The sequence below is a fragment of the Cyprinus carpio genome, chromosome B24, assembly GCF_018340385.1.
Source record: "Cyprinus carpio isolate SPL01 chromosome B24, ASM1834038v1, whole genome shotgun sequence".
NCBI lineage: Eukaryota > Metazoa > Chordata > Actinopteri > Cypriniformes > Cyprinidae > Cyprinus > Cyprinus carpio.
In genome coordinates, this window is record NC_056620.1 from 13,244,293 (window position 1) to 13,257,879 (window position 13,587).

Genomic DNA, 13,587 nt, shown 5'->3' on the forward strand with positions numbered 1-13,587 from the left:
TCGAAGGGTTGTGAGTTTGAGTCTCGGGCCGGCAGGAATTGTGGGTGGGGGGAGTGCATGTACAGTTCTCTCTCCACCTTCAATACCATGACTTAGGTGCCCTTGAGCAAGGCATCGGACCCCCCAACTGCTCCCCGGGCGCTGCAGCATAAAATGGCTGCCCACTGCTCCGGGTGTGTGTTCACAGTGTGTGTGTGTGTGTTCACTGCTCTGTGTGTGTGCACTTCGGATGGGTTAAATGCAGAGCACGAATTCTGAGTATGGGTCACCATACTTGGCTGAATGTCACGTCTCTCTCTTTCTCTAAAAAGCAGATTTTGGTACTTTGAGTAGCTTGGAAAATTACTATTATATCACTAAATGAAATATGCGGTCATAAGTTGTAAAATATTCAAGCACTATATGCCATCCTGTAATACCTGAAACACTGCCACTGCATTTTTAAGGTGAATTTCAGGTAACCACACCCACCGTTTTTATTGTAAATTGAACATAAAATATTTTTTTGAATATTACATGTTAACACTATTTTTAAATAATATTTTTGAATATTATTATTATTATTTTATTTTGCATATTTTTTGCATATACACATCTGGTAGGTAAAATATAATTTTAGGACATTTAATATCAATGCTAAAAAAATGCCCAATAGACTGGCTGTTAATTTTGGTCAGAATTTATCCCTAAAGTCCGGAGGAATGCAAAATCTTCCCCGCTTGCTATTTTTGGCAATACCTAAAGGAAGTAACACAAATCTGAACCAAACCAGTGTTATTTCGCCTAATAAGAAGGAATGTATTTGAGGTGACACTCTCCTTCAGATTTACATTACAAAGCAACAGCCCACTGTTCTTAGCTGGAGGTGATTTATGACTACTGCGATTTACCTTTGATGTCTCTGTGTACGATCATGTTGCTGTGCAAATAGTGGACTCCCTGTAGGATCTGTCGGGTGTATCTGCGGGTGACTTTTTCAGTCAGTGCTCCGTACGCCTTCAGCTGGTCTTTAATAGAGCCCTAGACACACATGGACACACAGATTAATCATACTGGACAGACAAGAGCAAAGAAGCCAGATATCATATTCAGCCAGCGCATAAAGTGTAAGCATGTGTTTTATTCTCCAAAAGCAGAAAGAACTATAGAGGCTATGTATTTTTATTAGGAAACTTCAAAAACAAGCTGTCAGCATATGTGTTGACAGGAAACATAAAAACAGTATTCAAACCTGTTTACCAAAGGAAACAGTGCAATGGAAAGTGGTTTGACCCCTTCCTGATATCCTGTTTTTTGTTGTTGCTGTTGCAAAGGTTATACTGTATTATTATTGTTAATACTGCATGCAGGGATGTAAACATGTATTATGCAACAATTATGTACAAAGTATTAAAATTCGCTGTTTAACTCATATTTGTTGCTTTTTAAGAAGTGTGCTATTACTATGGTGTTTTTACTCTTGTGTGTGTGATTACTTTGTCTATATATGTGTACATATTTTATAATATATAAAAATTGATTAAATTATATCAAATATGATTAAATAATAAATGTTAAATTTATTATTTCTATTAAGGTTCAATTTATTTAACATTTGCTAATTGCATTAGTTAGCATGAATTAAAAAAGAAAAATACTATAACAGTTATTAATTTTAATTAGTGTTAATATCTACATTTAGAAATAAATTATTAAAATCAAAAGTTGTGTCTGTTAATATTATTTAATTGACTTAAGCTAAAAAATAAACAACTTTATATTTTTATTTAAATTGTACACCAATAAACTGTTTAACTATTCTAATAACTATTTTTCTTAACTAACATTCACAAAGATTAATAAATACCAAATGTATTCAAATAACACATTTAGTGCTCATTCTTACCATTACCAATGTTCTATTACTTTTAATTATATTCTAAAATATTTAATAATATTTAATCTTAAATATAATATGTATAAAATTATATAAATATAACATTTAATAAAATATAAAAGTAAAAATAATCAATAATATTAACAATAAAATAATTTAATACTATGCTGTGTAAAATTACAAATCAATTTTTTTTTACACTGTAGATATGAGTGTTGACTTGGTTCATCAAGTATATTTAATTACACTAATACCATATATAATAATTATAAAATAATACATAACAGAAATCTGAAAGCATGCATATTCATGTCAAACAATTAACAATTAATCGCATACAAAATAAAAGTTTTTGTTTGCACAACGTGTGTGTGTTCTGTATATATTTATTATGTATATATAAATACACACACATACTGTATATATTGAAAATATTTACTGTATATATTATGTAAATAAAAACTTAAGTTGGATGCAATTAATCACGGTTAATCATTTGACAGCACTAATGCATATACTTTTTCACAGCATTATATTATATTACATTAAATTATATTCTATTATTCGCTGTAAAGCAGTGTGTCAGGAAGTCACACTCAGATGTGTTTACAAAAGTAGAGCTGGAAGTGTATGGTTTGTCAGAACACTGAACTTTTTTTAACTTTCTGGAAAAACAGATCACAGTGCCAAATGTTTCTCACATGTGACAGTGTTTCTTTGAAACACTGGCCCAAGCAAGGTTCATATTTCCCCAGCTTTCCTGTTTACACCCATTCGCCGAAGAAACAATGTCTCCTCAAGGACAACATCACGAAACACCTGTGACGCAAACTTCAATGAGAGAAACCACAATGCCTTCCAAGCAATAATACATTTGCACAGCTCCTTCAAAGTAGTCATTTTTTATTATGAAGTATCACAATGTCCTTTTCAAGTTATTAAAACGAAACAATGTGTACCGCATATGTAATCCTACTGTAATACACTCCTACAGGCTCTAGCGATCTTCTGATCCCTCATTATGCAATACATTTCTCACCTCAAGTAACCCTATTCCACATCCTACTCATTCAAACTGGTTCTCTCTTTGTCTGTTCCCTTCACCTCTGCTCTTATCAGGACGCAGCAGTGCCGTGCAGAGGCTGGTGGCTTTGGCTCTGAGCAGCGATGCATCTGTCTGCCAGAGACCTTGGTGAAACATTCCCCTTTACCAGACAAGACGCCGCGAGTCTGTGCATATTAAAATGGAGCTAACGGATGGGACAGACCACGTCTGACGCTCGTTAAGACACCCATTTGCAGAGAAAATGAACTCGTAAAGCCGTGCGGTTGTGCTGACAAAGAACACTGTGGATACGATCGCGAGCCAGTGACATTTTGGAGTGGGTTTGCTTATTATTTGAAAAGCGCAGATTCATTGTAAGTTTAACAATGTCATATTCTTAAAACACAAAGAGACACTGAGAATGTGGCCAGTAACAGTTGTTTTTTCACATACGCTATCCATGTTTTTAGAACCTGATTCGGTGAAGTAAATAAGACAGGGTATCAATACACATTTCCTGATTCAATTTGATTCTGATTCAGCTGTTTTGTTTAGATTCCAATTTCAATTCAATTTGATTTGAAACTGATTAATTTGTCGATTTTGCTTACATATAATTTTTTTTATATGTAATAGAATCAGGGTAAACTGGTCACACTATATGTTCTGATTCACTTAGAAGAACCAGTTCACAAGAGTCATTTGTGTGTAAATCAGGATACTCTATCTGTGCTGTATATTTTGATTTACTAAAAAGAACTGGTTCATCAGAGTCATTTATTAATTAATTACGATACACCAGTCTTGATGTATGTATGACTCATTAAAAGGAACTAGTTCATAAGAATCACTTGTTCTTGAATCAAGATACACTAGTCTTGTTGTATGTTTTGATTCACTAAAATGAACCAGTTCATAAGAGTCATTTATTAATGAATTAGGATACACCAGTCTTGCTGTATGTATGACTCATTCAAAAAAACTAGTTCATAAGAATAATTTGTTCATGAATCAACATACGATAGTCTTGTTGTATGTTTTGATTCAGTTAAAAAAAATGGTTCATAAGAATAATTTTTCATGACTCAAAATACACTTGTCTTGCTGTATGTTCTGATTTACTAAAAGGAACTGGTTTATTAGAGTCATTTTTTTATTAATCAGGCAGGCTACACTGTTCATCTTTTGATTCACTAAAAAGAACCGGTTCATACAAGTCATTTGTTTATGAACCAGGCTACTCTGCTCATGCTTTATGTCTTGATTCACTAAAAAGAGCCGGTTTCTTAGAGTCATTTGTTCGTGGATCGGGCTACTTTGGACAGGCGATTTGTTTTGATTCACTAAAATGAACCAGTTCATAAGAGCAACTTTTTCATAAAGACTGTCAATGGAAAGTGAATAAGAAGCATATTTTTGTACTAAAATAGTCCATGCAAAAGTAGTAGTATGGTGAATTTACCCAAAGACTGTTTTCTTATTCATTCCACAGTATGCATGAAGTCTACATTAACTTACACAAATACTGAAAATAACAAAATAATAATAGACACTGAGGGGCTGAATCTAATGTGTGTGAGTCATTCTAAAAGTAAACATCTCCAAATCCCTCCAATGAGCTGCATCAACACAGAGCAAACACAAACATAACTGTATACACACCCCGGGCATGAATTCCACAAAGATGGACAGCTTTTTCTGCACCGGATCACGCAAGCAGCCGTAGTACTGCACGATACGGTCGTGACGCAGATTCTTCAAGAGCTGGATCTCACACTCCAGTGCATTCACTTCCTGTGGAGACCGACAAGAGACAAGTAAGCACAACATCTCTACAGAGCATAAATGCTAGGGCTGGGTAAAATATCGATTCTCATTTTTATGGACAATTTTTCAGCACAAAATAAACATGACTAAACATCCGAAGGTAAGTTAAAAGAAAGAGTACAACTTAATCTGTATTCTGTCTCATGTAATCACTCAATCAGTGTTTCATACGCCAAAATAGCATCATGGTAATTCTTGTTAACAATGTCACGTAACGTCACATTTACCTCAGAAAAAACATATTCGGTGACCATAAACTCATTAGTCAGAAAAATAAACTGTAGAGAGGGGCATTTTGCTAAATATATGCACCATATAACATACTCCTTATAATTTTTAGTGTTTAATTTATGTTTGAAAAAAGTTTTTATGACAGCCACCATTTAAATGTTTATATAAAAAAAACAACAATTCAAGTAGAAATATTATTATGTAATTGTAACTTTATTATTTTAAAAACGTCATTAAACGTAATTTTAGCAGTTGTATATTAGCCTACAAATCAGTCAGTTTTAACCTTCAATATTCTAGTAATGCAGTATCAACTGACTCTCTTGTATATTTTACAGCATTAGTTGAAGTTTTTTTTTTCCTTGAGAAAATTTGGCATGTACTGCTCCTGATATGTATCCAAAATAATCGATATTGAATCGAATCAAATCGCAAGCTTGTGAATGAGAATCGAATCGAATTGTGAAATTTGTGTCAAAACCCAGCCCTAATAAACACTGTCATCATCTGAGTCCACTTCACACTTACCTTGCTGGTCTCCTGACTCTCAGGGTCAAAGGGCACCTGCTTGGCCGCCAGCTCGCGTCCCGTGTCAACATCGTAGCAGAGGTAGACCTCTCCGAACGCTCCCCGACCGAGCAGTTTCCCCTGACGCCAGTTTACAGGAGCCCTTGGGGCTGAGGAGGGTAAGAAGAAACAAACCAAGTTAACCTCACCAGCAAACCTCAGACTGTAACTTAAACCAGACCAAATCACTCACACAGACTCGCTGACGACTCCGAGTCATAACCGCAATTGAATTACTACACAGATTTACACTTTCAGATTTATTTGCAACTGTTCCCCTCTCAGGCAATAAACTAGGATTTAAATGAACAGAGAGGCAGAGAGTGAACTATTGGCAGTTGCTGCAAGTTATTCAAGACTAAATATTAAACACCTGAATATTACTTCTTTAAATCAAGGCCACGTCGAGCTGAAGCAAATCCTTCAGGGTTTTTTTTTTTTTTTTTTTTTTTTAACACTCTAATACAACATCTTGTTTATGGCCATATCTGAATCTCTTTTTTATGGCTCTCTCATGACTGATTGCTATCATGAGCCACAGACATAATAATACAATCTGTGTCTGCTGCTATTGTTCTATAAACATGCTGTATGGATCTAATCATAGATAGAAGAACTTCAAGTCTGGATGCAGTTAAACTACACCCAAGTCTGAGAAATACCAGTCACCAGCCAAGATTTACGCATCTCTCAGACTCATTTTCCACTTATTCTCTGACGGACACTTTTGCGTCAGCATTTACGATCATTTTAATCAGCTTAGTGTTCCTATAATGACATGTGACATGAAGCTATCTGAATAGTTTATGGAGGCATTGGGGGGGAAAGAACCCGCAGGCAGACAGTAGAGACAAGCATCCATGTTCATAAGTCAAACTCAGGCGCCCGTCCTGGATTCCTCGGAGGAAATGGAGCTGATTGCAGACTGCAGGGCTCAAACACACAAGAGCACAGCACAAGCCATGCAGAGCTGGGTTTATTCATCATCTCTAACAGAGGCGGGAAGTATGAACAAAATCGAATGGTAACAATGTGTATATAATTATTGTTTCTTTCTCTATGATTAAAGCTAACTGAAAGAGATTAGTTACAGATGCTCTGATTTGATTAAATTCTAATTTATAAAATTACAATTTATTTAAATATATGGACAACACTGGTCAAGCTGTATCCTTCTGATTTCCTAAAGACAACAGTTCATGAGAGTCACTTGCTTGTGGATTTAACTGATCATGTTATTATTTTTTTTTTGCATGCAGCATGCATAGGACAATTCAGTAAAAATAAGTTTTTGTCATTATTTTGCGTTACAGTCTTTTTTGTCATGCTACATTCAATATACACATCAAACTCACATTGACAACTCAGGTTGAATATGCTTTATTTTGCTGTGGTGCTACAGATTCAGCCACAGCAGATGGTACATAGAAAGCAGTGAAGCCCTACTTATACACCGAGTTGTTCATGGCTATGCTACAACCAGACACTTCTGGTCTGAAGGCAAGTGTTTAAATGTGCTTTATAACGCTTTCTTTTCTAATTGTCTGCATAAGTGTCCTCATGTGTATGCATGTACTGTATGTGCTCTTACATTTAGGAGTGTTGCGCTGGCTGTTTTTCTCAGTCCAGCTGATGGAGTGCGGATCTCCACTGTACAGCAAGGTGCTTTCTCCATTATAGCTGCGTGTACGGCTGGACGGGACCAGCTGAAACAGGTTCTCTTGAGGCATAAAGCTTCGAGGGAAGGTCCTTCGACCTGCATACAAACACATATTTTAGGCGCACATGATACAAAATGCAAATACACCTTAAGAGTTCTGACTAATAAACTTCCATCATCTTTTTGTAGAATTTCCCATTTTTTTCTATTACTGAGTTTATAAAAGTTGTGTAAAAAAGTTATATCTAAGTTGTATTAATAAGTTAAATATAAAATTGTGTTCATTTTTATTCTTTTTTGAAATCACAATTGTAATTTGCTTGATATTTCCAAGTTTGTTTTTTATAGAATGGCACTAACAACATCTAGATCATAGGTTTGACTCCCAGGGAACACACATGATACACTGTTACCTTAAAAACACTAAAAATCTGCTTTGGTAAAAGCATCTACCACATGCACAAATAACATTCCCTATAAACTAATTAAATCTTTGCAGAATTCAGATGTTCTGAATCATCTCTTCATGCTTTAAGGCACATGCAATCAACATGTCCATGCATCTTGATATTCCTCTTCCTCCCATTCCCTAATTCCCTCTCACACGCTCTTCTTTTCCTTTGTTTCTCACTTCCTCCATCAACCTTTCCACAAGGCAGGAAGCTCATCTCAGTACAGTGTTTTGCAACAGTCAGTGTGCCCCATCAGGGGAAACACAAATAAAACACACACACAAACACACACACACTAGGTCTTTAATACAATTCTTGAGTTCTGGAGAAACTCAAATCATGTTGACCATACGCACATCTTTATCTGCCTCCAGCACTGCACATAATGTAAGGAATTTGTAATATCCCTGTTGAAAATATCAGCACCTGTGTAACAGCAGCAAATCAGCATAAACTAGCCTTCTAGATGAAAATGGGTTTTGTATTTTGGTTGTGGCAGACTAACAATTTTTGGATGTAGGCTGCAAACGCATGTTTGATTCCAAGTAGGAGAATCAGCAAGAACACAGTCCTGTTCTGTGCTATTGAGCAATGCCCTCCACGCTAACACAAGCCAGAGGGATGGTGCATGCAATTAGCGAATTGCGACTTGCTTTGGATAAGAAAGCATCTGCTAAATGTTAACCAAAGAATAAATTTACTAATTAGGTGCTCTGAGAATTGAGGAGAGGCTCCAAATACCAGACTGAAGTTTTTGGTCTTAACACCAGTTTTCATGCAGACTTGTATCGTTACTTTGTGAAAAAATAATGGTGTAAGTATAAAAGAGAAACAAAATATATGTGATACCATTTGTTTAGAATAAATTCAACTCAGACAGAAACTACTAATGCTCATTGCATTTTCAGAAATTGTCAGGATTAATCATAACAATAAATAACTAAATATATATATATATATAGTATATATATATATATATATAATATATATATATATATATATATATATATATATATATATATATATATATATATTATAATTACATTATAAACTATACATTATATTATTTATTTATTTTTTGATTCAATGATTTATTTAAAAATAATATACAAAGCAATAATAACAACAGATTATAACTCTTTTCAGCATCATGAACTTTGGTTATTCAACTTGATTTACATTTAAGCTCTCAATTAAGTCTCAAATAAAAAAATAATAATAATAATGTTCATAAATAATTTCAAAATAATTAATTACATACACACAGTCACTGTTTTCTACAGTTATAAATAGCACAGTTACATACACATTGTTCTGTTAAGGAGAGCTTACCGTCACCGTAGTCTTTACTGCGGCTGGACATGTGGAACTGGCGAGGGAAGGTCCCGTGTTTCCCGTGACGCCCTGCAGGTGGAGCAGTTACATACAAACCGGTTAGATGCATGCTTGACATGACCAATGGTTTACAAACAAGCATTTCATCTTCATTCACAGAAAACAGCAAATATTGATAATGAAACTGATTAGAGTATTTGATATAAATAAACATAACTTACTTCAGTGCATTCACTCAAATAAATAAACTATGAAAAAAACATCAAAAAATAAAATAAGCACCTCCTTTATTTAGTAACTATCTACCAACCAAATTGGGCACTTCATTCATTCAAAGCGACAAAACTAGAACACTCCCATTATAAACAACTGAGCTGTCTACTGCACTACAGAACAGACGGCTATGAGACTGAATTTAAGGACATGTCCAGCTTATGTGAAAAGGTTCAATTTGGCTGAATCTCACAAAAACTATACTATATATATTGTAATGCAAAAAAACTTATTTGCATTACTGTAATCCAAAATCTTAATTAATAGCATAAAATAATACATTTGGATAAATCTCACAAAGAAAAAAAGGGCATTTCCCAGGTATATTTTATATATTTCCCTCCAATATATAATTTCAGTAATAAGAAAGAGATTTTTTGCATTATAATAGATTACTAACACACACAAAGATATATAAAAAAGCAATTCTTAGCATATTAAAATGCTATATATATATATATATATATAGATATAGGTATATAGATATATATATATATATATATATATATATATATATATATATATATAATAAGTCTAATGTAATAAGTACATTAATTTTTTAGTACTAATATAACAAAATCTGCCCAGACGGGATGATTTATGTATTACATTATGGCATTTATGCATTACAGTCGTTTTTACCCCCATACAATTACATAGAATCTGACAAAAATATGTGTTTAATTGTTATGAAAAAAATTATTTAAAAAATTATAATAACACACACAAAAAATAAAAACACTAAAATGGTGTCATCATACAAGATTTTTTTTTTAGAAAAAACATCACAACAAATAATAATAAATTATAATTTTTTTTCTTTTAATATTTTAAACTGTAAAAAAAGAATTGACAAAAAAGTTATTAACTGGCATGAAAATAATGTCAAAAAAAGCAATGTTCCTCCAATAATACAATGCAGGCATTGTGATTCACCCATTTGTCCTCTAAATAAAGAGACTGAAAAAAGATTAGAATGTAAGAAAGAAAGTGAAGGACACAAAGAACAGGACGGGAAAGAATGAGCAGGACAGAGTAAGTGGCTGTGCGTAAACAGGCGACTAGCTCGGAAGGCTGCTTGCTTAAAACGCGAGTGCTGCGTTCTGATGCCGCATGCAATTGAAAGCAGCTGTTGAGCGAGTGGACTGCCTCCCCATGTGCTGTTTGCAGCTCGTCTCCCAGGGAGACCCAGTGATTTGCTCTGTTTAGAAGCAGAGCGCAGAGTGGAAAAATCTACTCACAAGACCAGAGGAAAAAAAAACCGGCCTGCTCTCTATGGAGAAATCCTCAGTGTTGGGGATCTGAATGCATGTATGAGTGTGCCTGGCCTTCAGTGGAAAGACACGCACGTTGTCAATATCATAGAGCTCTTTTTATTCCCTAACAGACCGAGATATAAACGGTTTGTGCGTAAAAAGGAAAGTTTCTGTGAAAAGTGTTTTTGTGCATATGTGTGTGACTGGCCTCCCTCTGTTGGGGAAGATTACTATCTCATTATCAGGCAGGCCTGCTCTATTTGATCGCCGCTCAAGAGGAAAAACAACAGAGGGAGAGCTGGGCATGAGCATGAGAGCTGGAGAGAGTGAGAGTGAGAGTGACAGAGCAAAGGAGAGACAGAGAATACTAACCAGGGAAAGACATGAGAGAAAATCTCCTTGTTTAACCACTCCAGTAACTTTCAATCTCTCAGCACAGCAGAAGAAAAGGAATGAAAGGGAAAAAGGAGAGAGAAAATCTCATTCACTCCCCATCGATACAGCTCTATAACTCTGTTCCAAAAACCTAGTGAACTGCCTACGTAGACAGACTTTTCAGACTGAAAAAAAAAAACATCTTTTTAATCAATATATTTCTTATTTTGAAGTGTAAAAATCTAAGTATCATTAAACCAAGAAAAATGTAATGAAATTAGTTTTTTTAATTGTTATAACATTTCACAATATTACTATTTTCACTGTATTCTTGATCAAATAAATGCAGCATAAATGCATTTTTTTTTTTTTTTTTCAAACATTAAAATATATATTATTCCAAACTGGCCAGTAGTGTGCATGTATATATATATATATGTTTTTATTATTAAATTTAGCTCAATTTATGCTAAAAAATTCCAAAAGAGATATATAATAATATAAAAAAACAATTTCTTAATCAATTTTTTTGTCTTATTTTTAGTTTAAATATCTAAATGTCCTTAAAGCACTATAAACGTAATAATACTTTTTTTTTAGAATGGAATTTTAAAAATAGAATGAAGTAAAATGTTTTATAATTAAAAAAATATAAATATATTATATTTAATTAAAATGTTATTATAGCATTTTAATATACTATTTTCTATATTATTATTCTAATATTATCCAGAAATATTTTCTGTTCAATTAAAGGTATTTATAATAGTATACTAATATACTGTATCAATTTTGACTCAAATCTCCCATGCGCTTCAACAACAAGGTCCTGTACAGGGCACCAAATCAGTCACTAATGAGGCTCCATTTCTGTTAGGATGCTCCCTTAGAAGACAGCTGCCTATCTAGGCAGTAAACATCAAAGCAGCTCACTATGTTTGGGAACAGAGGTACAATCACAGCCACATTCAACAGGACTGCAAATATACAGTCTTGTTTTGACGTGACGCCCCATTGGCAACACAGAGTGACCACAGTCAACAGCTCAAAGGAAGCACCTTCGCCCCTGTCATAGAGAACCAGCTGTATAATGGAGCAGAGACCATTAAAACAAGCCCACAGCTCTGACAGAAATCCATATTCACTTGCTCATGTCAATCTCACCTTTGTATTCATAATTGAGGTTCAGGTAATTGTTGTCCCGGTTGTTCTGGGAGAATGGCGGGCTGTGGAAACACAAGGAGAGAAGGAGGAGAGATGACGGGTTATTTTTGCTTGTTACTCCCCTGTGTGCAGTGGTGAGGTTGGGCCGCACCGTCTGCCTGGCTTACATTCCTGCACTGCACAGTCCCTGTCGTGCCAATGTGACCGCCTGCCACCTGTCGTTACGCTGAGGATGGAGACCTGAGATTTTCTTTACCTGATATCTGACCCGACATACTAACGTCTGACCATTCATCAGGGTATTGTAAACTTTTGAATAGTGAAAACTAAAGACTCATTTACCAATCAAAACTAGTAACCCACCAACTCATGCACACAATAAGCAAACCATCTTTTGCTTTTATTTGGAGATTACACTAGATTTTTAGTATGTGAAATTATTTCACACCCAAAAACATATATGAGCAACAGCATACGATGTCATGCTCCATGGCTTTGGTTTTGAATTAAAAAATTTTTGGCAGACTCTTTTTTCCAAAGCGACTCACAAATGAGGACAATGGAAGCAATCAAAATCAACAAAAGAGCAATAATATGCAAGTGTGTAATAATATGCCTAGCCTAACGCAGTACATGTAGCCAGGTTTTTTTTCTTTCTTTTTTTTTTTTTTGTTAATGATATAATAAATAAAAATAAAAGAAACAGAATAGAATAGAAAGCTAGTGTTAGAGGTTTTTTAAAAAGAAAACAAGCAGTTAGAAAACAAATAAAGTGCAAGTCTTGAATAGTAATGTGTTTTTAAAAAAAATAGATAAAATAGAATTAGAATGGAGTTGGAAGAGATGTATTTTAGCCGTTTCTTGAAGATGGCTATGGACTTAGCTGCTCTGATTGAGTTGGGCAGGTCATTCCACCAGGAGGGAACAGTTAATTAAATTAATATTAACTTATGTTTTAAGTAAATTAATACTTCTTTTCAGCAAGGTTGCATTCAAATGATAAAAAGTAACAGTAAATACATTTATAATATATAAAATAAATGCTGTTCTTTTGATCTTTGTATTCATCAAAGAAGCCTCAAAAAATATATCATGGTTTCCACAAAAAGCACAACTGTTTTCAACACTGATATTAATCTGAAATGTTTCTTGAGCAGCAAATCAGTATATTATAATGATTTGTGAATGATCATGTGACACTGAAGATTGGAGTAATGATGCTGAAAATTCAGAGTTGCATCACAGGAATAAAGTATATTTCAAAATATATTAAAATAGAAAACTGTTTTTTACATTATTATTATTAATGTACTGTTATTAACATTATTATTTTAACATTATTTTATGGCATTTTAATCAAATAAATGCAGCTTTGACAATCTTAAAAATACTTATTTTTAAAAAACATAACTGACCCTTAACTTTTGAACAGAAGTATATGATAAACGATAAAAGCTTCAGAATGAATCTATACTTTCGTTCCCCCAAATTCAGACTTTTTTTTAAAATGGCATTTCATTTGGTAT

General features: G+C 34.0%; 1 protein-coding gene across 2 annotated transcripts in view; it reads right to left on the reverse strand.

Annotated features, from left to right (window-relative positions):
* LOC109049848 (mitogen-activated protein kinase kinase kinase 3-like) overlaps positions 1–13,587 on the reverse strand; it is a 59,739-nt gene that overhangs the window by 4,335 nt on the left and 41,817 nt on the right. For both annotated transcript variants that reach the window (XM_042752411.1, XM_042752412.1), the window contains 6 exons: positions 12,062–12,123; positions 8,991–9,062; positions 7,138–7,302; positions 5,508–5,656; positions 4,584–4,715; positions 891–1,020 (listed from right to left, as the gene is read on the reverse strand). In XM_042752411.1, the coding sequence (XP_042608345.1) occupies positions 891–1,020; positions 4,584–4,715; positions 5,508–5,656; positions 7,138–7,302; positions 8,991–9,062; positions 12,062–12,123 (710 nt within the window). The remainder of the gene's footprint in view (positions 1–890; positions 1,021–4,583; positions 4,716–5,507; positions 5,657–7,137; positions 7,303–8,990; positions 9,063–12,061; positions 12,124–13,587) is intronic.